At 38.6% G+C, this 25,995-nt stretch overlaps 2 protein-coding genes across 3 annotated transcripts in view; one reads left to right on the forward strand and one right to left on the reverse strand.

Annotated features, from left to right (window-relative positions):
• nat10 (N-acetyltransferase 10) overlaps nucleotides 1-12,156 on the forward strand; it is a 62,247-nt gene extending 50,091 nt beyond the window's left edge. For both annotated transcript variants that reach the window (XM_072272657.1, XM_072272659.1), the window contains exons 23-29: nucleotides 4,864-4,974; nucleotides 6,399-6,571; nucleotides 7,698-7,817; nucleotides 8,335-8,433; nucleotides 9,733-9,806; nucleotides 11,170-11,253; nucleotides 11,685-12,156. In XM_072272657.1, coding sequence (XP_072128758.1) covers nucleotides 4,864-4,974; nucleotides 6,399-6,571; nucleotides 7,698-7,817; nucleotides 8,335-8,433; nucleotides 9,733-9,806; nucleotides 11,170-11,253; nucleotides 11,685-11,784 — 761 coding nt within the window. In that variant the 3' untranslated portion in view covers nucleotides 11,785-12,156. The remainder of the gene's footprint in view (nucleotides 1-4,863; nucleotides 4,975-6,398; nucleotides 6,572-7,697; nucleotides 7,818-8,334; nucleotides 8,434-9,732; nucleotides 9,807-11,169; nucleotides 11,254-11,684) is intronic.
• A 1,922-nt stretch (nucleotides 12,157-14,078) lies between these two features.
• abtb2b (ankyrin repeat and BTB (POZ) domain containing 2b) overlaps nucleotides 14,079-25,995 on the reverse strand; it is a 230,527-nt gene continuing 218,610 nt past the window's right edge. Inside the window, exons 17-18 of the mRNA XM_072272660.1 lie at nucleotides 22,400-22,513; nucleotides 14,079-16,270 (exon numbers count right to left, since the gene is read on the reverse strand). Coding sequence (XP_072128761.1) covers nucleotides 16,073-16,270; nucleotides 22,400-22,513 — 312 coding nt within the window. The 3' untranslated portion in view covers nucleotides 14,079-16,072. The remainder of the gene's footprint in view (nucleotides 16,271-22,399; nucleotides 22,514-25,995) is intronic.

The raw sequence follows: 25,995 nt of genomic DNA on the forward strand, positions 1-25,995 counted from the left end.
ATTTGAAAGATGCAGTCATTGAAATTATTCAATGAAGGCAGTCCATTATCTGCACCAGGTGTCTGCACAGATTTTGTACATTTATAGAACACAGCAACATACTCTAGATGAAATCCTCTGTCACTTACTATTAGGTTTTATAGTACTGTATTGGTAGTGTTCTAATTTGTTTTGTATTGCATTTAAGTAATTTGTTACTCACTTAAACTTCTTTTAGATAACTTTTTAACTACAGGTATTTCATATAACTTTGGCTAATTGGGGCACCCACTTAATTGGACCAAAATGCACTGATCCTGAGGTATCCCATTTACCCAGAATCTACTGTATTAGCTTGTGTGATTCTAAGTTGCTTCCATCTTTTAACTTTAATAGTGACATTGGCCTGTTAACTTTAAATTGGTTACTACCTATTGTGATGTTGCATAGGAGATAGTCATTCAGTAAATGTGTCTGAGGCTTTTCTTTGACTGACAGCCAGACTCTCTTCCCTGTTTTTTTCCATATAACTCTGATCTTTTATATTTCAATAGGAAGAGGAACAAACTAAATGCTTTGCCAGTTCAGTGCATTTGGCCGAAGTTCCTGTTAAATTCATTGATGTAAATATTCCTCCTTTTGAATAATTTAATTGTTGATGCTTCCTGTCTGTTTCTCTAAGTATATTATGATTATTTTCCAAATACTGTTCTGCTGAAGTATTCTTCACTTGCCCAACCTTATTACCTCAAAACTAGATCCAGTATTGCTTGCTTCCTTGTTTGGGCTAGAAATACACAGACCAAGGAAATACCCTTGAATGGATATTGGGGATTTCTTCCCTCTCCCCTTTCCCTTTACATTCTTTCAACTTAGTAGAACTATCCCAGTGATTGCTCCTTTTGATTATTTGCTTATTAACCTATTTCTTCACCAAACTATTAACTGTTGGTATAGAAAAAAAAAGTTAAAAGAGCTCCTCTTTTCTTCCTTTATTCTAACCAAATATTTCCGTCTTTGATCTTTCTCTACTGCATGATCTCCGTCCAGTGCTGTTGAGGGTATTTTAATTATTTTAATCTCTTCCTTCCTTGCTTCAACCTTTCTGACGAAGCATTTGTTGTGATACAAATCTCCAGGTGGGAAGATAATAATTCTAGCTATATTGATTCTGTTTGGAATATTGGAAACAAAGGGAGGATTTTTGGTGGCAAGACCTGCTGTATTGTCAGGCTTTGAAGGTATAAATGCGGCGTGGAAAAAATTAACCCCCCCCCCCGCCCCACAAAAGGTAACAAAAAATGACGTTTAGTTTATTCATGCCCCTTGGAACCTTGCGATGAAGCACTACAAATATTTCTGAGAGGTTCAAAAATAATCGAATACCATAAGATATAGGAGCAGAATTAGGCCATTTGACCCATCGAGCCTGCTCCGCCATTTCATCATGGCTGATCCAATTTTCCTCCTAGCCCGAATCTCCTGCCTTCTCATCATATCCCTTCATGCCCTGACCAATCAAAAATCTATCAACCTCTTCCTTAAATATACATAAAGACTTGGCCTCCACAGCTGTGTATGGCAAAGAATTCCATAGATTCACCACTCTCTGGCTAAAGAAATTTCTCCTCATCTCCATTCTAAAAGGATGCCCCTCTATTCTGAAGTTGTGTCCACTAGTCTTAGACTCTCCCACCATAGGAAAATATTTCCTTCCACCGGGAGGGAATATACAAGGGGTGGTTGATAAGTTTGTGGTCTAAGGTAGAAGGAGTCAATTTTAGAAAACCTAGCACATTTATTTTTCAACATAGTCCCCTCCTACATTTACACACTTAGTCCAGTGTTCGTGGAGCATACGGATCTTGGACCTCCAGAAAGTGTCCACAGATGGGTGTTTGATAAGTTCGTGGTCTAAGGTAGGAGGAGATGAGTTATACAGCTCTCGTTACATGCACATGCAGGTCAATTCTTTGAGTGATTATGCAGAAAGTTTGAAGTTAATGACTCATCTCCTTCTACTTTAGGCCACGAACTTATCAAGCACCCCCTGATGAGTTATTAACTTCAAATTTTCTGCATAATCATTCAAAGAGTTGACCTGCATGTGCATGTAACGAGAGCTGTATAACTCATCTCCTCCTACCTTATCAATCACCCCTCGTAAATGCTAAAAGCTCAAAAGAAGAATCCTTTTGAATTTCAAACATTTTAAATTGACATATTAGCGGATATTAAAAATACTGCAAATATTTATATTTGGAAGTTTTTAAGCTAACAGGCTTTTTGAAAGTTATATTAAATTACCATTTTCCTTCCTGAGGCTCCTTTAGCTAAGCCTTTCTTTTCAAGGAGAAACATTCTTGGCTCCCCTTGTGGCTGTTTGGACCTGGGTGTAATTTACTGACAAGTTCATAATATAAATTCTGGGTAGTTAAGCTTAATTCTAACATACTTGCTGCATTTTCTAATAAGTGTAGTACAGGCTCATAACAAATTATTGATAGCAGTTTCAGGATTTCCAGTATTCTAAAGACATCCAAAAGCTATTCTAAGATCTGCAATGTAGTTGCAAATTCTGATTTTTTTTTTCCCCTTGCTAGCACACAAAAAAAAATAGAATTCCTATTTTTCTCTTCTTTAAGCTAAGTTTCTGTTATTCCCTCTCAATCATAGCCATATGTATGCAACTCATCAACTTTATTTGCCTTCTGCAGTCGTTAATCAAGCACTCAAAATTCACATTCAACTGCTTGTCATTTACCATCTGTTCTGATTATAATAAAACTGATCATCTGCCATCCAGTTGTTTGCAACTCTGGATGGTTTGGCATCTGGCTCACCAAGTGATTTTCCTCTGCTCTCTTCAAGTTCGCTGAGGCCCTGTTTCCCACATTTCCTCTGAGTGCCCAAGCACCGGGGCCCTGTTTTAAACTTGTGCTGTTATTTTGCTCATCCCTTCTTTCTTTTCATCTGAAATGCTTTACCCAAGTATCCATTGAAATCAGCACTAAATGACATCTTACCAAGCACTATCTGTGAGTTAGGTACCCAGCTTCCAGTGCTACTTGTAATATATAGCATTGGGATTGATGTCTTTTGGTGTCTTTTTTTAAATGTCACCCCTACTACTTGATGCTTTGACTGTAGGACCTTGTCCATTTTCCCTTTTGTCTTTGGTTTCTACCTGGATGATGATTTCTGACTGCACTACTTGCGTTGCAGAATTTTGTGTCCCCTCTGCATATTCTTGACTCAATAACTTAGAAGGCAATGTCAGTGGTTTTGAAAATTCTTGTCTTTCAACTGTTAGGTCTCCAAAAGCTACTTTGTTTCATCATTACTGTGAACCATCTCCCATCCTGTTTATTCCTGTAATTCATGGTGTCATATTCTCACCTGTACTACTTTGACTTGTTTTTACTTTCAACATTGTAAAACAGTTGGTGAATGAGTGGTACGATTCTGGAGGATTCCTGCACTACCCTCTGGAAGGTTGTCTGCTACCCAGATAGTTTTTGATCAGTGATAACCAATTTCATTTGACTTAGTTATTGTTGGATCTTTTTTCTTCTTGGAAATTTTTCTCACTTGTTCCTCACTCATTCTGATCGCATTCACAACGCTCACTGCTAAAGTAGTACATGAGTTTTGTGCAAATATTTTGTGTTTGTGATCTGAACTTTATAGAAATGTAGAAATCTACAGTGCATTACGGGCCCTTTGGCCCACAATGTTGTGCCGACCATGTAACCTACTCTAGAGGCTGCCTAGAATTTCCCTAGTGCATAGCCCTCTATTTTTCTAAGCTCCATGTACCTATCTAAGAAGCTCTTAAAAGACCCTATTGTATCTGCCTCTACCACCTTTGCTGGCAGTGTATTCCACACACCCACCACTCTGTGTGTGAAAAGCTTACCCCTGACATCTCCTCTGTACCTACTTCCAAGCACCTTAAAACTATGCCTCTTGTGTTAGCCATTTCAGCCCACGGAAAAAGCCTCTGGCTATCCACACGATCAACACCTCTCATCATCTTATACACCATTATCAGGTCAAGTCACCTCTCATCCTCCATCGCTCCAAGGAGAAAAGGCCAAGTTCAGTTAACTTTTTTTTATAAGGCATGCTCTCCAATCCAGGCAACATCCTTGTAAATCTCCTCCACTCTCTCTGTAGTATTCACAACCTTCCTGTAGTGAGGTGACCAGAACTGAACACAGTACTCCAAGTGGGGTCCAACTAAGGTCTTAATAGCTGTAACATTGCCTCATGGCTCTTGAACTCAATCCCACGGTTGATGAAGGCCAACACACCACACACCTTCTTAACAACACTGTCAACCTGCACAGCGGCTTTGAGTGTCCTATGGACATGGACCCCAAGATCTCGGTGATCCTCCACACTGCCAAGATTCTTACCATTAACATTATATTCTGACTTCAAATGTAACCTCCTGAAATGAACCAGTTCACACTTACCTGGGTGGAAGTCTATCTGCCACTTCTCAGCCCAGTTCTGCATCCTACCGATGTCGTGCTGTAACCTCTGACAACCCTCCAGACTATCGACAACACCCCTAACTTTCAAATCAGAAGTGATTTTCAATTACATTTCCTTGCAGATATGAGTTCATGGATAGAAGCTTAACCAAATAATTGTCACCAGTTATTTCTATTTTCAACCAGTGAACAGAAAACTATTCAGTTAATGTTAAATGATATCTTTGATGCACAAGCAATAAATGTTATTAATCATACAGGCTTAAAATAACAAGTGTGGTTTGAAAAGCAGTGGAAAGTAATATTTTGAAGGGACACAGTGTTGAAGCAATCTGATTGAATGTGCAAATATATGGATAAACTTGCAATGGTCTCTGCACAGATTTTCGAAGACGGTTTCTGTCTCTCCTCGGCTACCAGTTCAGTAAGTTCCCTCCCTCTGTGGCACTGAATATTCTTCAGAATAAAAACATGAAAGAGGAATCAAAACAATGTAAGTAACCAACCAAGCATTTTGTTCATGAAAATTGTTTCATAAGTATAGTGACAAGCATAATCATAACAAGTGAATACACTGTAGAATACTCAGTAGTTTAGGTGATTGAGCAGTTAGTATAAATTACAACAGTTAAACAACAATGTAGATATTACTACAGGGTTGCTTTTACTTCAGATACTTTGATGCAGGTGTAGCTTTGAATTTGTATGTCAACAGTGAAGGCTTTTGGTATGATTGGTGTATGTGCAATAATTTCACCTTTTTAAATTCCTGACTGAAGTTAACTGGATAACCACTCATTTTTGGTTGCGTGCATGTCCACTCCCAAAACTTTCTTGGTGTCTAGAGAACTACATTTCAGTAATTGAGCAGGATGCTGTTAATCTTTGGCGTATTTTGCACCAGTGCCTCAAGGACACATTTTATTTGTAAGTTTCTTCTCAAAGGAGAAATTATTGTATCTATTGTGTTATTTTTCCATTCATGCAGTTGATGGTATTTAGGCAAAATGCATAGAACAGCGAGAGTTAAGATTCCAAAGGTCTTTCGTTCAAATTAATTTTGAGACACAAGGGGTAAACTGTTTGAAATTTATAAATAGTGAAATACCATGGATGAGGAGAACCCAGAATATTTTAGCTGGTTAGAACATTGTGACAGAATTTAAATTAATCAAACCATTTTAAAAGTATGGTATCTTGAGAGTTTTTGTTCATTTGAGGTATGAATGTTTAACACCGAGTTCAATATGTGGTTTTAGACTTTTGAAAGATTAAGCTGTAGCTGTCTTCCAGAGGAGTAAGCTTGATGCCCTTTCCTGCTTGTTTAATAATAACATAAAATGTAAAATTAAGATAAACCTTATCTACATGACAATTAAAATCTGTTGAACATTTTAACTTGTTTATAGTAGTTATTTTATGCTTCTTTTCACAATATGTTCCAAAAATAATTATCACAAGACATTTTTAAATGGATTATTAATTTGTTTTTGAAGGTTATTACTTCAATCTCTGGCATAACCTATTAAAGAAAAATATATGTAGAATGCATTCCCTAGCCTCTCCAACCTCCCATTAACATCTTGTTTAGCCAAATATAGGTGTAGGGCACATCTTGTATACCCTACTGACTTACAGTCATTAATGTTCTTTTATGTATTTCCCAATATAGAGTTCAGCATTACTGGTTTACTCTCTGCCCATTGGGATGAGAATTGCATTTAAAATTTAAGTAGGTTGTCAACTTTCTCAACCAAAGGAGATATTCCAGGGATGCAAAATAAGCTTGGACTTTAAGTGATAGATTTTAAATGCTTTTTTTTAATTGTGTAGCTTGGATGCTGTGGTGGCCAATACACTAAAATTAATCTTTCTATGCATATGTTGATTTTACTTATATACTTTTCTCTCTCTCAGCACTAAGCAGATCTCAGCTGGAAGCTAAATTTACACCATATGATTTGAAACGTTTGGAGATGTACTCAAGGAATATGGTGGACTACCACCTAATCATGGATATGATCCCTTGTATTTCTCAGCTCTACTTTTTGAACCAGCTTGATGATATCTCATTATCTGTTGCACAGTCTGTACGTATTACACTAATTTTCAGCTTATGGATTATGTTCACATTATTTGACATGAATAATTCATTTTTGCACCCAGTGTTTCTAATTTTAATGGATTCTCAAACCTAACATTTTCCATCAGTTCTTTTTAAGTTATGAAGCATTTACACTTAGTTTCTATGAATGAGTACAGATGTGAAGTTTGAAAATCTTAAAACAAAACTTTAAGACAGTTATTTTACAGAATGACAGTAAGATTGGATTGGAGCTCAATATTAGATGTCCAATGATTCATTTGGGTGCTGGGGAACATAGTTCATTGGTAAATAAGATGGATAGATTCTTGATAAACAAGGTAGGGTGAAAGATTTCTGAGGACAGATACAAAAATAGAGTTGAGATTACAACCAAATTTCGATGATATTAAATGGCAGGGTAGGCAGGAGGGGTCAAGAGGCCTCCTAATTTGTATGTGTTTAGATCTTAGAGTGATTGCCAGCAGTGAAATTTTCACACTTCAGCGTGGTAATATTGAGCGTGAAAAGTGCTGACTTAAGTTTAAAAAAGTATTTAAGGCATTTTATTCCCACTGTGTTCAATTGAACAGCTGAAGCCCTAATGTTGATAACCATTCCCCTTGGGGAATTTGTGATAATATTGATAATACTACTGCATTCTTTAATCTTATTTTCCTGATTCATATCATGATTGGCACAGTATTCTGTCCTAATGTGTAGGCATTAGAGCAAGTTCTTGAGGGACTTAGCAGGTCAAGCAGCATCGATGAAAGGAATAAGCAGTTGACGTTTCAGGCTGAGACCCTTCTTCAGTGCTGGGAAAGAATGGGGAAGAAGCCAGAATAAGAAAGTCTTTCCACAGATGCTGCCTGACCTGCTGAGTTCCTCCAGCATTTTGCATGTGTTACTCTGGATTTCCAGCATCTGCAGAATCTCTTGTGTTTAAGTTCTTGAGGGAGGGTTTTTAAGGTTTTAGATGAGTTTTGTAATAACAATCACAATTATTTTCAGAAAAATTTACAGATTACCTGTTAATAATAATTTCTACTTGGTGTTGTAAAATGAAAAGTTTAATGGGAAAATAACTTAGCAAGAGTTTAAATTCATGTGTGGCCTCATCCTGTTTTAAGGCATTACTACTAGGTATTGGACTTCAACACAAATCTATTGACCAGCTGGAGAAGGAAATTGATCTTCCGAGTAGTCAATTAATGGGTCTTTTCAACCGATTAATCCGCAAAGTTGTCCAGGTAACTGAATCATTAGATAAACGATGTTCTTTGTAGTCAATTGTAAGAATGTTATTGCAGAACCACCTTCTGCAAAGTTGTATATTGAAGAGTCATCTGCCATTGTAACAAAGTTAACGATGATCAGTACTTGTCAAAAATTTCTCTTTGGCTTGCATATCCATCGAAATATATTTTGATCTTCATATGTCGAATTCTGGATCAACAAGATAATAAACAAATTATAAAATGCAGACAAGTTTTTTGTTATTTTGATGGTAATTGCAGAATGAAGTTTTGTCTGGGGTCAGGAGGTGATGCTCTAAATGTTTACTGAAAATACGGTGTCAATTAACAACTTATTTCTAACATCACATCTTTCTCTATGCTACCTTTAAATTGAAAATATTGTACCTAAAACATTTAATTTGAAATGACTAGTAATCTGGAAGCTGATGAGCAAAATTACATCTATCCCATATTGTTGGTTGAAAATATTTTGGAAAAATAGACTTTGTTTTTTTTTTGTGTGTGTTAGCTCTTCAGTCGCATCCTGGAGAAAGATATGGAACAGCAAATGATTACTGCGAAGGAGGTAGTCATGGAACCTACAGTCAAATCACTATCTGAGGATCTGGTATGTGCTGATCGACTTGTTTAGGAGTAAATAGTTTCATATGCAGTAAATGAAACTCATGATTTCTTTGACTGCATTTTGATATAATTGTAGACATTTAACACAAAAGCCTTATATTTAACCTTATTTTTGTGGTATAATTACAGCATTTAAAAGACATTTTCTCAGGTACATGAATAAGAAAGATTGAGACTGATATGGGCCAAATGGGACTAGCTTAAGTTGGTTTCTTGGTTGGATAGGATGAGTTGGACCAAAGTGTAAGCCTCTATACTGTATAACTCTGTGACGATGTCTGGCAGAGCAGCATAACCCTGAGGCATTACTCTCTTTAAAGCTTTATACAATTATCCTAATCCACACACAAAATATAAAATAAGCATAGCAGTTGTGTAGCACTTTATAGTGCCAGTAACTTGGGTTTAGTTCCTGCCGCTGCTTGTAACGAGTTTGTACATTCTCCCCCAAGACCCCTTGGTTTTCTAGGTGCTCTGATTGCCTCCCACATCCCAAAGACGTACCAGTTGGTAGGTTAATTGGTCATTGTAAAGTGTCCCTTGATTAGGTTAGGGTTAAGTCAGAGTTTGCTGGCCGGTGTGGCTCGAAGGGCGTATTCTGCACCGTATTTCTAAATAAATGAAATATTTCCATGATGTGACAAAAATAATATAAAATATTATAAAAATGTCATGTATTTATGTGGTCCTTGTAATCTAATGTAATCTGGCACAACTTTAATTGTAGCTGCAAATTTGGTGTATTTCTTATTGATTGAATGAAATTCAACTCTGCTATCAGTCTGAAAATGATCACTTTGGGTTCATCTCTATTGGTGAATAATCCCATCTATGTCCTTTGCCTAGCTACACCTTTTTATAATACAATAATTGTATATATTAGAGGTGATGGACAGAATTGCCTCTCTCTTGATATATCCATTTGTGTCCAAATAAGCCCAAGAAACTTTGATCAGTTTTTATTCAGCTTGATTCATTATCAAGAAAAGCATTTAACCATGTTTGGCTAAAATTTATAAATCCATAACGTATCATTTTTTATCAGAGGTACAGCAGTCAATTACCACTAGATCAGCACTAGGTTATCCCTTTAGCCATGATAAGTCTGAGTGAATACTTGGAAATAATAAATTTAGTGTATTGCTTTAGATAAATATCCTTAAAACAAGTAAATATCACTTAAAAGTAATTTATCTCCAACTTATTTGAAAAGACGATTACGTACCAGGTATGTAGCACCTTTCTAAATATCTTGTATTGATACTGTTGTTTCTTTCTAAAGGAGGAAGCAGCAAAAGAATTTGAAGAAAAACACAAGCAGGAAGTTGAAAAGTTGAAGGGAATAGATCTAACTCAGTAAGATTGTGTTGATGAGATTGAATTCAAATTGATGAACTTGGTGTTCTTTATGCTTCTAACTAGAAGCATAAAGGGTAATTTATAGAAGCTACTTGGACTCTATCCTAGTTTACAAACTTTAATACATAACATTTGCTTTGACTGTTGTGTGGTTGGGGTAAGATAATCGGGAGTTTTAACCCTAGAATTTTTAATACTTGCCTAATATTGAAAACCTGATCAGGTGAAGATGATTGTAGTTGATATAATTTGTATTCTGTCAGGTAAATATATTTCTATTAGTTCAAGCATCTGTAAGGGGAGAAGGTGGGTTTCTAACCAGATGTTTCTTGGACCATTTTTGATTAAAATCCGTTATAGCTTTTATAATGTAATTGACTAAGCAGTTATTATCAAAGGGGACTTCTTCATGGTGAATATTAGAAAATTAAGAACATAGGATAGAGGCAAAGGAAGGCCATAGATCTTCTCAAACCTGTTATGTCAATCAGTGAGATCATGACTGATCATCTCCACTGCCCTATCCCCTTATATTGTAATTATCCATAAGCAGCATTGTATTTATGGAACATAGTGACTGAGCTGTTTTTTTTTGAGATAGACATTTTCAATGAATCAAAATATTGTGAATGAAAGAATTTCTCCTCATGTTAGTACTAACCATCTGTCGAACTATCCTGAGAATGTAGTCTCTATTTCTGACATCTTCATCCAAGCTCCACCTGTGTTTGCTCAGCTTCCAGCAGGGGGTGCTGAGTTGCAGGAGACCAAGCCCCCGGCCTATTTCCAACACAAGCCTGGGAGTATTTAATGCTGTTACAGCACTGCTTTCATTGTGCTCATTTAGAAAAACTTAACAGGTCAGGGATTCTGTTTGTTAGTAACTTGGTTTGTATGGCTTAACCTCCCTTAGCCACTTTAGGACACAAGAATTATCTTTTAAAGAACATGTCCCTTGTGTTTTAATATTTCCATTTGCATTACGGTACTCTGCCCATTACAGTTGATCCATTATAGTTCTGGCATATTTGGCTTAATTTACATCATGATGCCTTATTTTGTAGACTCTTTTTCTTACGTATTCATCTTGCATGGGTGTGAAAAGTCTCTTTTGGATTAACCTTTAATTATATAACTTAAGTGATTATTGGCAACTAATCAGTTTTACACAAACTTTGGTTTTCATTATAACTTACTGTTAAAATGAAAATTTTTTATAACTTCTTGATGGCCAACTTCTATATCCTGAACTCTAGGAAGCTGGTTGATATCTTTCATGCTTTTCCTCTGCTTGCGCCGTAGAGATGTGATGTATTGCTTGGTCCGGGCTGCAGACATTAATATCAATTTTGTTAACCAGGTATATGATCCGTGGCAATGACGATGAATGGAATGAAGTACTGAAGACAACAGGAAAGAATGCCACAGTTATCAGCATTCAAAGGTGACACGCTTACCTGTCTGCTGAATTTTTTTTGAAGCATCACTGTGTTGATAGAATGAGCAGTCTGAACACTGCTACAGTCAAATAGTATCAGGGAAAGATCTTCTTCAAAGGGAGAATGCGGGTGAGAGAAAATAGAAGTTCTACAAAATGTAGTGTATATGTATGATGTCAAGGGGATTCAGAGAAATGAGACAACATGCAGCACCCATCAAAAGTAAATTATGTTCTGTCCAAACACACAAATTTATAAGTTCCATTTCATGACCTTAGGATATTTCCAAAGTGCTTTATTATTCCTGAAACATTAATATCTTTAAATAACTCGCAAACAGTGAGATATTCTTTTGTTTCACAAACTTGCTCTTCTTGAGATATAGTTTTCAATAGGAACACATGGTCAATTTGTATAATTTTTTCAACCTTTTTAGTGGCAAAAGAAAACAAGATTCAACGGCGAAAGGCGATCACCGATTGGAGAAGAAACGGATGAAAAAGAACAAGGAAAAGAAACAGAAGTGGGCAAAATAATTTACATAAACCAAAAGACACAATTTCAAATTCAGTAACTTATTTCATGATGGGCTTAATTTTGTATAGGATGTTTTCAATATCTTCAGGTATCCAGCAGAAAGAAATATGATTGGAATGAGAAAGAGAAAGGTCGAAAATTACTGAGATCTGTTGCATTTCAATTCAAAATTTTGGAGACCTTACAGAATAGAAGATCACTACTCTATTCCATCATTAAATGTGTTAACACTGACATTTCCAGGTTTTTGTTATATTTTTAATACTCGGTTGGAATGTTGTGTTGAGTCTATGGATTTATATAAAGACATAAAAGACAATTTAATAAGTAAAAATGGAACGGGACTAAATCTATTAAAAGTTGTTTTTATTTTCAATTATGATTAGTGTGTTTTATTCATCTTTAACGTCCAACTAACTTTGTTGCATTGATCAGTAAAGGCTAGGTATGTGGTTCGTTCTTCTTTACAGCACTTTGGTTAGTTATATTTAAGTTTGGAAAAGAAAATCAGTCTTTGTGAGTTTGAAAGAGTTGATATTTTCCAGATAATTAGAAGAATTGATGAATTGTTCACCAATTAATTTGTGGCGTGCAGTTTATTGATACCAATATGAGACTTGTGTTGTTACAACTTGAATATCATAATTGTGATCACTTTCTGGATAGGTGACTACATTCATAATTGTAGAGTATTTTGAATTAGCTATTTAATTGTTTTCTTTCTTTTGATTCAGTCTTGGGGTATATGCATGACAGCCAGGGAAAAAAAAAACTGTTGGAAAAAAATAAGTTCCTGTTGTTGAATACTGCTGGTAGAGTGTTGATGGACTAGCTTCTTGGATTACTGCAATCTTTGTGAAGGTGTTCTTATTGCTGTTGTTTCCAGGATCCTAAAGCTACATTTATCTGGGTATTAAAGGTAAGTAAGTTTACAGCTCGGGCTGATGGAGTTCAGTTCCCACGTCCTCTAGGGAGTTTGCACATCATCCTCGTAGAATGCATTGGTTTTCTCCAGGTGCTCCCGTTTCCTCCCGCGGTCCAAAGACAAACCGGTTAGTAGGTTAATTGGTCCCATGATTAGGTTAGGTTTAAATCAGGGGTTGCTGGACACATAGCTCGAAGGGCTATTCCACACTATATCTGTATCTCTAAATAAATAAGTCAGTTTTAAGAAAAAAATCGGATGGCCAGTGACAGTATTTTGCAGTATGGAATACTTAAGGCAAAAAGAAGAAAAGAAAGCCCTTAGATGTATTCAATAATTAATTAAAAAATACTTGTATACACTTATTTGGAAGGGTGGAGTTTCAGCTCCCTTAAACCAAATTTGTGACATGCACTAACTTGTAGTACAACAGTGTGGTAGTCAGTATGACTAACTGAGAAGTATTGAAGTTGCCCAATAGGGTTACAATTCTCTGACAGAAAACTTGTGTTTAAAGCTGTGCAAGAACATCAGTTGCAAATTCAAGTGTGCAAGTTTAGGTTTAAACAAAAACATTTAATAAACTGAATTTGAAGCTGACATATAGCACATTGATTGAAGCAATATAGCAAATTTGGAACTTTGTGTGTCTTTCAGGAATCCACTGTGCATCTCTAAATCATCTTCATTTGGTATAATTGGACACCAGGGAACTCCATTTGAATAAAAGAAATAACTAAGAAATGTTTAGCATCGGTGAGGGAGAACAGAGCAGACAGGATGGGCCAAATAGTCTAATTCTGTTCCTATGTCTTATGGTCTACGAACAAGTTTTGGGGGTAATGAGACTTGTGGGATTGCTGTCCAGAACTCAGCCTGGACCTGATGGATTAAATGGCCACCTGTTTTATTAAGTACTTTAAAAAAAAAATGATAGTTGACCATTCAGCCCCTGAAGTCTCTTCTAAGTTAGGAAATTATTTTATTTACCTGCGGTTGATTTGATTTTGGAAGAATTGATAGTGTTCAGTGCAATGTTTTTATCTCCTAAATGTCTCCATATAAGGCATAGAATACAATTTTAAAAACCAGTTGTTCATAATTTAGTTTGCCGAATATTGAGTCATGTTTCTGACTGTTCAAAATTCCAATATTGCTTGTCTTAATTAATGTTCAAATGGATCTCTTATGGTTTATTAAAGAAAATGTAGAGAAAATGGCACTTTTGAACGAGAGTTAAGATGTAACCATTTTTACTCTTTTAGGTGTATCCGTGGGTAAATAGACCTTTTGTGAGAAATCTTACTGATCTATAGGGAAATAAAGACCAAAGTGCAAATTTAAATTTGTTCATAAGCATATCAACAAAGCAAAATTGTTTCTCCAGTTTTTATTTTAAAGATTTTGTCAACAGTACAAAAACACCAGTGTACCAGCCTTGGTGGTACTTTCTCAGAATTAAGTCAGAAATTAATATTTTCATTCAGGGGTACTGTACACTCCCACTGCCACCCTCCCTCCCCTCGACAAAAATTTAGGCAGTTTTCAGTTGGATATTTTAATCACTTCTACATTAAACTAAGTAAATAATTAACTTCCCAATTAAAAAAAATACTAACCATTGTCACCCAGTGACCTACTGTAATATCTGCAATTCAATTTGATTTCCTTCTCTGCTTAACTCAAAACAACTGTTTGTTTTGCATTGTTCTGCTTCATAATTCCAAATTCTGAAGTCTCTTTAGAACTTTCCACCTTTCTTTGTTTCATGGACAATCCTGAAGTAACACTCTAAACAAGCTTTTTGTTCCCTATCTCTTGTTACAACAGTCAGCCATGTGAAATACCTTAGGGTGTTTAACCTTGTTAAAACCAATATATAAATGAAGATACTGAAGAACATAATTGTCTCAATTATTCATTCTGTAATTATTGTACTATTTGAATTGTAGTATTTTGGTTTTGGAATATTTAATGTCACATTATGCCTTTTAATGTGCCCTAATGTTTGAAGCGGCCATTGAATTTAATGGTAATCCTTCAGTACAATTTAGAAAGTACCTTTTACCTTGGTATTTACAAATTGTTTTGCTTTCATTATCGCACAGCCTACCTAAGAAACTTGCAGTATACTAGAGGCTATTTAGCTAATATTTAACACTGCATTCAGTGGCAGTATAGAAACTGTTTTAAATCTGCTTCCTAAAAATCAGTTTTATTTATATGCACCTTTATGCTATCCATACTTCAAGAACTGATTATACTTCAGGCAGAGTTTATTATCAATGTTCTTCAAAGCATTTGTTACTTGTATTTAGACAGGAGACTGCTAAGCCCGCTGTTATCCTAAACTAGTGCAAAACTAATGTGCTGTCACTAATCTGTACATATTATTATCATTGATTTTTATTAGTCCATCATGGACTCAAATAACTTCGGTATGGGCTTTACAGGTCAAAAGATCTTAACGCCTTCTAGTAAAACTATAGATTTTAAGGAATACATCAATAAGACTGCCTTTAATGAATGATTTCAGATAAAACCCAGAAAATCTCACGTAAGATCTAAGCTGGAATACAGTTAGAAACTGAGATTCCTCATTATTTTTAACAAACTGATTAATACCTTTGCGTAAGATTCTTATTATAACAAAGCCATTAATCTGTTTATTGACATGTTTTATCTTACAATATTGAAGAAAATTGACAAGTGTCAATGATGCATCCCAAAAATATGCACAGATTAATTTCAATCATCTTCGTGAAGTTTTCCATTTTCATCTAGAAATGTTATTTTTGGTCTCTCCATTACTAGTCTGTGACTGGCATATACATATTATGCAAACTAAAGATTAATTACCCAAACTAATAGAAACAACATTGACTACAATCTTTTACTTAAAATCTGAAAATAAAATGCCTGTAGTTCTGTGCACTGAGCTTGCAATGTACATGAAGTTTGAGATTTCTTTCTGACTCTATCTTGCTTTATCATTTGATCCCAAGGAAAGGCATGTATATAGAATAATATTTCAGTCAGATTTGGCATATCTATTTTGATCTGTCCCTTTTCAGTTTAGGTAAAAAAAAACTGTTCAAATATTCCTTCACTATTTCTTCAATGCATCCGAGGCTTTAGAGAGGTACAGAGCGAATAAAAATTAGATTACCCACAACCAAATCAAGAAAAGTGTTGGTAATTATCATTAATTCAGAGTTCACTTTAGTGTATCACATTTACCTCTTTTAGTAGTTCTTCACATTGCCAAAGAACTGACTCTCAAAGCTGCAGTCAGGATTAGACCATATGAAGTATTTTGTAATGTACATAATGCTTTTCCAGTTTATTGAAGGGCAGGTTTTTTATACTCTTGATGTGATGTAGATAGACCGCATTCTATTAGCTAATGCTATATCCAGGGCCTGAAGAGGGTCTGGGCCCTGCAGTTTGCTATTGCGTCCATAAATCAGCTGTCTGAAAGACTCTTGATCAAGAAGTGCACTGAAGTTTTTCAGGAAATAGCTCTCAGTGTAAGAAAGTAGCTCGTATGCATTGTGTATCTGAGGAAACCAAAGTAAATAAAACAAATTGAGGTAGGCAAGCATTTCCAATTTCACAGAGACAACAAGGTGAAACTAACAATCTTGCATTGTTTAAGGCATCCTGAAAATACTTTGCGGGTATTTAATTACTTATTGAACTAATTTCAACATTGATAAATCTGGTTTGTAAAATTGTGCAATACACAAACCCCAGATGAATCAGATGACCATATATCTTTTTTAAAATATTTATTTGCAGGATCTGGGCAATATTGGCAAGACCAGCATTTCTTGTTAATCCTGATTATTGTTAGTCAAAGAATAAAAATTGCTGACATTGGAGAGGGTACAAAGGAGGTTTACGAAAATAATTCTGGGAAAGAAAGGCTTATCTTATGAGCAGCATTTGATAACTCTGGGCCTGTGCTCTCTAGAATTTAGAAGGCGGCAGTGCGGGGGATCTCACTGAAACCTGTTGAATACTGAAAAGCCTAGAGAGAGTGGATATGGAGAGGATGTTTCCTATATCAGGGGAGTCTTGGACTAGAGGGCACAACCTCAGAATAGAGGGAAATCTAGAATGGAGATGAGGAATTTCTTTAGCCAGAGTGTGGTGAATCTGAAATTCATGGTCACAGACGGCGGTAGAGGCCAAGTCATTGGGTGTATTTAAGGTAGAACTTGAAAGATTCTTGCTAACTTAGGGTGTGAAAGACTACGGGGAGAAGGCAGGAGAATGGGGTTGTGATGGAAATGAATCAGCCATGATGAAAAGCAGAGCAGACTTGATGGGCTGAATGATTTAATTCTATGTCTTACAGTTTTCATAAATTTACACACACTAATGATGAGTGAAAACATGGATGGGTGGGTTAGGAATGTCACAAGTAACAAAGATTGGTGGTATGTGTAGTGTAGAAAATTGCCGAAGGATACAGATCATTTGCAGGTATGGCTGGAGGAATGGCAGATGGAGTTTAACCTGGGCTAGTGTGTCACGTTGCACTTTAGAGATCAAATGTAAAGAAAACTTACAGTTAATAGCAGAATTTATGTGGAGAGAGGGATTTTGGTGTCCAAGTTCATAGCTCCCTGAAGGTAGTTACACAAGTTGATAGCATGATTTAAAAAAAGTGTATAGCATGCCTGCTTTTACTAGACTCTTGAATTCAATGTCATGACAAGTAGTTATGTGCAGCTTTATAAAACTCTGGTTCAGCTGCATCTGAAGCATTGCATTCAGTTCTGGTCACCACACTATAGAAGCTATGTGGAGGCAATGGAAAGAGTGGAAAAGAGGTTCCCCAGGATGCTGCCTGGATCAGAGAGTGTGTGTTACAAGAGGAGGGTGGGAAAACTAGGAGGGTTTTCTCTGGTGTGGAGGAAGCTGAGGCGGGACCTGATGTAAGTTTATAAAATCTTGAGAGGCAAGAGACGGGCAGTAGCTTTTTCCCAGCATTGAAGTGTATAATGCATTTAGGGAGAGAGGAGGGAAAGCACAAAAGAGATGTGCATGGCATGATTTTTTTTTCCACATAGTAAGTGGTGATGCCTGAAAAAGCACATGAATTTGCAGAGAATAGGGGGATATAGACTTGTGCAGGCAGAAGGCATCAAGTGTCATTGGCTAAACTAGTTAAGCACAAGATCTTGTGCTGAAAGGTCTGCTCCTGTGCTGTACTGATTGATGTTCTATTGATATTTGAAGTTTGCTTCCTTACTTATCAGTAATTTCAAATAGTATTTGTTATTTTGATTGACTCTAGCATCTTACTCCCTGCAACACATATCAAAGTTGCTGGTGAACGCATCAGGCCAGGCAGCATCTCTAGGAAGAGGTACAGTGGACTTTTCAGGCTGAGACCCTTCGTCAGGACTAACTGAAGGAAGAGCTAGTAAGAGATTTGAAAGTGGGACGGGGAGGGGGAGATCCAAAATGATAGGAGAAGACAGGAGGGGGAGGGATGGAGCCAAGAGCTGGACAGCTGATTGGAAAAAGGGATATGAGAGGATCATGGGACAGGAGGCCCAGGGAGAAGGAAAAAGGGGAGGGGGGGGAAACCCAGAGGATGGGCAAGGGGTATAGTCAGAGGGACAGAGGGAGAAAAAGGAGAGAGAAAGAATGTGTGTATATAAATAAATAATGGATGGGGTACGAGGGGGAGGTGGGACATTAGCGGAAGTTAGAGAAGTCAATGTTCATGCCATCAGGTTGGAGGCTACCCAAATGGAATATAAGGTGCTGTTTCTCCAACCTGAGTGTGGCTTCATCTTTACAGTAGAGGAGGCCGTGGATAGATACATCAGAATGGGAATGGGATGTGGAATTAAAATGTGTGGCCACTGGGAGAACCTGCTTTCTCTGGTGGACAGAGCATACGTGTTCAGCAGAATGATCTCCCAGTCTGCGTCGGGTCTCGCCAGTATATAGAAGGCCACATCGGGAGCACCGGACGCAGTATATCACCCCAGTCGACTCACAGGTGAAGTGTCGCCTCACCTGGAAGGACTGTCTGGGGCCCTGAATGGTGGTAAGGGAGGAAGTGTAAGGGCATGTGTAGCACTTGTTCCACTTACAAGGATAAGTGTCAGGAGGGAGATCAGTGGGGAGGGATGGCGGGGGGGAAACGAATGGACAAGGGAGTCGCGTAGGGAGCGATCCCTGCGGAATGCAGGGGGGGGGAGGGAAAGATGTGCTTAGTGGTGGGATCCCGTTGGAGTTGGCGGAAGTTACAGAGAATAATATGTTGGACCCGCAGGCTGGTGGGGTGGTAGGTCAGGACCAGGGGAACCCTATTCCTAATGGGGTGACGGGAGGATGGAGTGAGAGCAAATGTGTGTGAAATGGGGGAGATATGTTTGAGAGCAGAGTTGATGGTGGAGGAAGGGAAGCCCCATTCTTTAAAAAAGGAGGACATCTCCCTCGTCCTGGAATAAAAAGCCTCATCCTGAGAGCAGATGCGGTGGAGACAGAGGAATTGCGAGAAGGGGATGGCATTTTTGCAAGAGACAGGGTGAGAAGAGGAATAGTCCAGATAATTGTGAGAGTCAGTAGGCTTATAGTAGACATCAGTAGATAAGCTGTCGCCATAGATAGAGACAGAAAGATCTAGCAAGGGGAGGGAGGTGTTGGAAATGGACCAGGTAAACTTGAGGGCAGGGTGAAAGTTGGAGGCAATTTTAATGAAGTCAACGAGCTCAGCATGCATGCAGGAAGCAGCGCCAATGCAGTCGTCGATGTTGCGAAGGAAAAGTGGGGGACAGATATCAGAATAGGTTTGGAACATGGACCGTTCCACAAAGCCAACAAAAAGACAGGCATAGCTAGGACCCATACGGGTGCCCATAGCTACACCTATAGTTGGAAGTGGAACAAGTGCTACACATGCCCTTACACTTCCTCCCTTACCACCATTCAGGGCCCCAGACAGTCCTTCCAGGTGAGGCGACACTTAACCTGGGACTGGGGTGATATACTGCGTCCGGTGCTCCCGATGTGGCCTTCTATATATTGGCGAGACCCAACGCAGACTGAGAGACGGCTTTGCTGAACACCTACGCTCTGTCCGCCAGAGAAAGCAGGATCTCCCAGTGGCCACACATTTTAATTCCACATTCCATTCCCTTTCTGACATGTCTATCCACGGCCTCCTCTACTGTAAAGATGGAGCCACATTCAGGTTGGAGGAACAACACCTCATATTCCGTCTGGGTAGCCTCCAACCTGATGGCATGAACATTGACTTCTCTAACTTCTGCTAATGCCCCACCTCCCCCTCGTACTCAATCCGTTATTTATTTATATACACACAGTCTTTCTCTCTCAACACACATCAAAGTTGCTGGTGAATGCAGCAGGCCAGGCAGCATCTCTAGGAAGAGGTACAGACCTCTTCCTAGAGATGCTGCCTGGCCTGCTGCGTTCACCAGGAACTTTGATGTGTGTTGCTTGAATTTCCAGCATCTGCAGAATTCTTGTTGTTGTTTTCTTTCTCTCTATCTCTCTCTCTCCTTTTTCTCCCTCTGTCCCTCTGACTATACCCCTTGCCCATCCTCTGGTTTTTTCCCCCCCTCCCCCTTTTCCTTCTCCCTGGGCCTCCTGTCCCATGATCCTCTCATATCCCTTTTGCCAATCAGCTGTCCAGCTCTTGGCTCCATCCCTCCCCCTCCTGTCTTCTCCTATCATTTTGGATCTCCCCCTTCCCCTCCCACTTTGAAATCTCTTACTAGCTCTTCCTTCAGTTAGTCCTGACGAAGGGTCTCGACCTGAAACGTCGACTGTACCTCTTCCTAGAGATGCTACCTGGCCTGCTGCGTTCACCAGCAACTTTGATGTGTGTTGCTTGAATTTCCAGCATCTGCAGAATTCCTCGTGTTTACGATCTTACTCCCTGCCCTGCCATAGTCCGATAGATTATGGTTTTTGTGGTTGTTGATTGTTGACAGTATTAAATACAGTTGAGAGATCTCCAACAGAGTCTGCCAATCATTTGGTACTTGGGCAGAGGAATGCTATCAGTACTTATTTGGCCATAATCAGAATCAGGTTTATTATCACTGGTATGTGTTGTGAAATTTGTTAACTTAGCAGTAGCAGTTCAATGTAATATATAATATAGAAGAAATAATAAATAATTACAGTATGTATATATTGAATAGATCAAAAATCATGCAAAAACAAATAATAAATATTTAAAAAGTGAGGTAGTGTTCATGGGTTTAATGTCCATTTAGGAATTAGATGGCAGAGGGGAAGAAGCTGTTCCTGAATCACTGAGTGTGTGCCTTCAGGCTTCTGTATCTCCTACCTGATGGTAACAGTGAGAAAAGGGCATGCCCTGGGTGCTGGAGCTCCTTAATAATGGACGCTGTGTTTCTGAGACACTGCTCCTTGAAGATGTCCTGGGTACTTTATAGGCTAGTGCCCAAGATGGAGCTGACTAAATTCACGACCCTCTGCAGCTTCTTTCAGTCCTGTGCAGTTGGGCACCCCCCCCCCCCATACCAGATGGTGATGCAGCCTGTCAGAATGCTCTCCATGGTACATCTATAGACGTTTTTGAGTGTTTTTGTTGACAGATCTCTTCAAACTCGTAATGAAGTATAGTTGGTGTCTTGCCTTCTTTATAGCTGTATCAACATGTTGGGACCAGGTTAGGTCCTCAGAGATCTTGACACCCAGGAACTTGAAGCTGCTCACTCTCTCCACTTCTGATCCCTCTATGAGGATTGGCATGTGATCCTTCATGTTACCCTTCTTGAAGTCCACAATCAGCTCTTTCATCTTACTGACGTTGAGTGCCAGGTTGTTGCTGCGACATCACTCTACTAGTTGGTATATCTCGCTCCTGTACGCCCTCTCGTCTTCATCTGAGATTCTACCAACACTGGTTGTATCATCAGCAAATTTATGGATGTTATTTGAGCTATGCCTAGCCATACAGTCATGAGTATAGAGACAGTGGAGCAGTGGGATAAGCACACACCCCTGAGGTTCATCAGTGTTGGTCGTCAGCTGGGAGGAGACATTATCACCAATCTGCACAGATTGTGGTCTTCCAGTTAGGAAGTCGAGGATTCAATTGCAAAGGGAGGTACAGAGGCCCAGGTTCTGTAACTTCTCAATCAGGATTGTGGGAATGATGGTGTTAAATGCTGAGCTATGGCCAATGAACCGCATCCTGACGTAGGTGTTTGTGTTGTCCAGGTGGTCTAAGGCCGTGTGAAGAGCCATTGAGATTGCGTCTGCCGTTGACCTAGTGTAGCGATGGTCAAATTGCAGTGGGTCCAGGTCCTTGCTGAGGCAAGAGTTCAGTCTAGTCATGACCAACCTCTCAAAGTATTTCATCACTCTCGATGTGAGTGCTGCTCAAAACGGTAAGTGTTTTCAGGAGAGGTGTGAAAGTAAAGACATAAATAATTTTACTTTAAATAGACAATGTATGCAGCACCAAGTATTAATGGGTGATGCTGACAGAGAAAAAAGTGACCAAGCAAATTGATTATGTTTCATGTTTTGTATTGCTGATTAAATTGGATGCAATGTATTGCTGCTGTATGTTAATAAATTTCATGTCATATGCCGGAAATGATAAAGCTGATTCCGATTCTGAAAGAAAGTGCTTTAAAAGAACTGACTGAACTTACCTTAGCATAGCAATAAATGATGACTGCATTCTCCAAGTTCATAATTTTGGTGCAGATGATCTCGCAATGCCTCTGCAATGCTTCTAGTTCGAACAGGCTTGCCGCAGATAATAGCTTAGAAAATTAATGAAAGAAAACTCACTTAATTACTACATCTTTTCAAGAGTCTGTTGGTACACGTTACAACTTAAGTAGGGTAGCAGTCAAAAATCTTAATGCCTTACTACACTGTTGGCCTTCTCCTTTCTTATAATTAGAATATGTAAGCTTAACAGTAAATGCTGAATACTCAGCCCTCACTACTGTCCAGCTGTTAATACATTAGGTCTGATATTTTCGACAAAGCCTTCGCAGGATTGTAGGACATGCCCAGAAGATCACACTAATTATAGGAGAAAGAGCACAAGTGATGACATCTGTTCCTCCTTCCAGAGGTGTCACCTGCACTGCTGAGAATTTTCAACATTTGCAATGTTTTTGATTTTCACTGCCTTCTTCCAGTTATTTAAACAATGGTAATCCTTTGTATGTGTACATTATTGTAAATGTCTTTGGTACCCCTTCAAATACTTTCACTCCACAAGTATGGTACCCATATTGGTCACAGTATTCTAAATAACGATATTGCATACATTGCTAGTATCATTTAATTTTAATGGTCTAGAAATAACAGTAAGTTACATTAACTGTTATGTTTTTTTCATTGGGGGGTGGGGTTGTTGGTGTGCAGGAGCAGGAATTTGGGTAGGAAACATGGTTTACCTGCAAGCATTGGACTTTCAATTCTGAAACACCCTTCTCTGACCTGATTGGTAACCAATCAGACTGGGAGCATTCAAGAGCAGACCGATAGGCTGGTGACATCGTGGGTCTTTGGTGAGTGGGGAACGACTTTTAGTACTCTGGTATTCTTCCCAGGGCTGAAGGCTTCCCAAATATAAAAGGTGTCAATTAAAATGGAGCTTTGTAAGCCTCCTTGGCATTTTTACAATGCCACTCCATCTGCTTAAAGTGATGGGGCTGCTTTTACTTTAAATTCCAGAGGTGGCTGGATCGAAATCAACATCTTGACACGTTTAGAGTCTTTCTTAAGTTATTCCCTCACCTGTACTCAATCCCAAATGTTGTCTATGGAAAATACTTCCATATGCTGTCTATAAAACCCAGAATTCCATTTACTTTTAATAACTGCACTGTGTTGTCAACCTTTAGAACATCTACATACCAGGAACTGCGTGAGGATCAGCACCATGAAATTAAATCATAGAGTTATGCAGCATATAAACAGGCCCTACAGCCCAACTCATCTGCCCCGACCAAATTCACTAACTGGCCCAAATCCCTCCACACCAGAGATTCCCAATCTGAGGTCCATAGACCCCTCAGCTAATAGGTAGGGGTCCATGGCATAAAAAAAAGGTTGGCAACCGTTCCTATTCATGTAACTGTCCAAATGCTCTTTAAAATGTCATAGTTGTACCTGTCTCTACCTCTTCCTCTGGCAGCTTGTTCAATATACTGATCGCCCATTGTGTAAAAATGTTGCCTATTTTTTAAACTTTATCCCTCTTACTTTAAACCTATGTCCCTTTGGTTTGAACTCCCCTACTCTTGGTAAAAAGACCTTGGCTATGGACTATGTCTTTTCCCCTGTGCTCTCAATATTCTGACTGACAGACAAAGATAAGTTCGCCAAATGCCTTCTTCAGCTATCTGTGTGGGCACTTTGTTCTACAACGCTCCCCAGGGCCCTACCATTTACTATGCGCGTCTTAATGTGATTTGTCTAACCAAATGCAACACCTCACATTTTTCTAAATTAAATTCCATCTGCCACTCCTCTGCCCACCAGCCGAGTAGAACAAAATCTTGTCGCCTTGGATAGCCTTCTTCACTGTCCATGATACTGCCGTCCATCCAATAATTTACTAATCATACCACTTAGTTCTCATCCAAATCACTAATTTCTTTTAATCCCCATTTGTTTTCCCCCTCTATGGAAAAGCTGCTGAACGAGTGAGCTGAAATACTCACTTCGACAGGAACAACAAAGGATCAGTATCATTCTGCATTTTCTTATATCTCTACATACTGTCAGTCTGCCTACTGCAGATTTTTTACAAATTGTCCAAAAGTCATTGGGCACTAGAAAATGCCAGGGGAGGAGAGCTGAGGTGGTGTGGGAGAGAGCAGGGGCCTCTATTGGGCATGTTGGGATCTGTACTGGATTTGGGGCTGGCTCCTCCCATCAGTACTGCCCTCCAGTGTTTGCTCAGTGCAAGAACAAACTGGACCAGGGCAATCAGGGCCTTGGTATACAGTATATTATTTTTTTTCTTTGTGACTATGTTTTTCTGAAATCGTAACCATATGTGCTATTTGTGTTACGTGCAGTGTTCTGTGTGGTGTTGCTAATGTGTTTTACACCTTTGCCCCAGAGGAAAGCCGTTTCAATTGGCGAGATTCATGCATGGTTGAATGATAATTTATCTTGAACTTGCCACTCTTACTGCACTTGCTAATACAGTGGATTCCAGTCGATTGGGACAAATTAGGACCAGTACATTTTGGCTCAATTGAGTGGCTGCACCTTGTTAGCCAAAGTTTCATGGAAATAGTTTAAAAAAGACACACTACTGCTTAACTGAGTAACAAATTAGAACATTACCAATACTACTACAGTACTATAAAACTGTGTATTAGTTCCTAAGATTTATTGATGGAAGAATTCAATCCAGTGTACACTATCATGTTCTTTTGAGTGACTGTGAATTAACAAAATCAGCCCAGGCACCGAGTGCAGATAACGGACTGCCTTCATAGCATTCCTACATGAAGTGTCAAAAAAATCCCTGCTTTTTGATTCCATGTCCGTCAGCCTGAATGAATACCCTAACACAAACATATGCAACTGGCACTAGTTAGAAACCATTCGGCAACAGTCTCCTGTCGCAATTAGGCAGCGTAGTGTCCCAAATAAATGACAGGACTCCTGGCTATTTTCTTGATTGGTTCTTGTTCAAAAGTTGCCCCAAATAAGCGGCTACCCCAATTCACTGATGGCACAATTGACCAGAATCCACTGTATTTAGAGTCTAGCTTGGTTAAGGGAGTGTTAATAAATCTACTTCACAGTTATTGCAGCACCTGATAGCATATGAAACCTCAACTTTTACTCTTTGGGTTATGTAATAATGCTCGTCAGCCCAGAGTTGAAGCCATTAGCAACTCTAAACTTCCGTTGTAAAAGCATCCAAGGTAGTATTAGCATGGCAGCCTTTTATCTTATTGGCAAAAAAAAATCTAATGAAGTATTGCAGTAAGACCAGTGCTCAGGAAACGGTACCCGCTTTATGCCAATGTTCAGGAGGGGAAATTAAAGAGAGGAACCCAATGTGTCTGAAATATGCACAAGGAAATGCCATTTTAACTCAGGAGTTCTGATTTATCTGCATGGTGCTTTCTCTCTATAACATTGGGGCTTCTTAAAAAAAAACTTCACATTGCCAAGTCCATAACTGGAAGACAAACAGTATACCTTGTTGAAACTATCTAGGTTTCAGTTATGAGGGCAGTAAGGGAGAATAGGAAAAGCC

Source organism: Mobula birostris, chromosome 11, assembly GCF_030028105.1.
Source record: "Mobula birostris isolate sMobBir1 chromosome 11, sMobBir1.hap1, whole genome shotgun sequence".
NCBI classification, from domain to species: Eukaryota; Metazoa; Chordata; class Chondrichthyes; order Myliobatiformes; family Myliobatidae; genus Mobula; species Mobula birostris.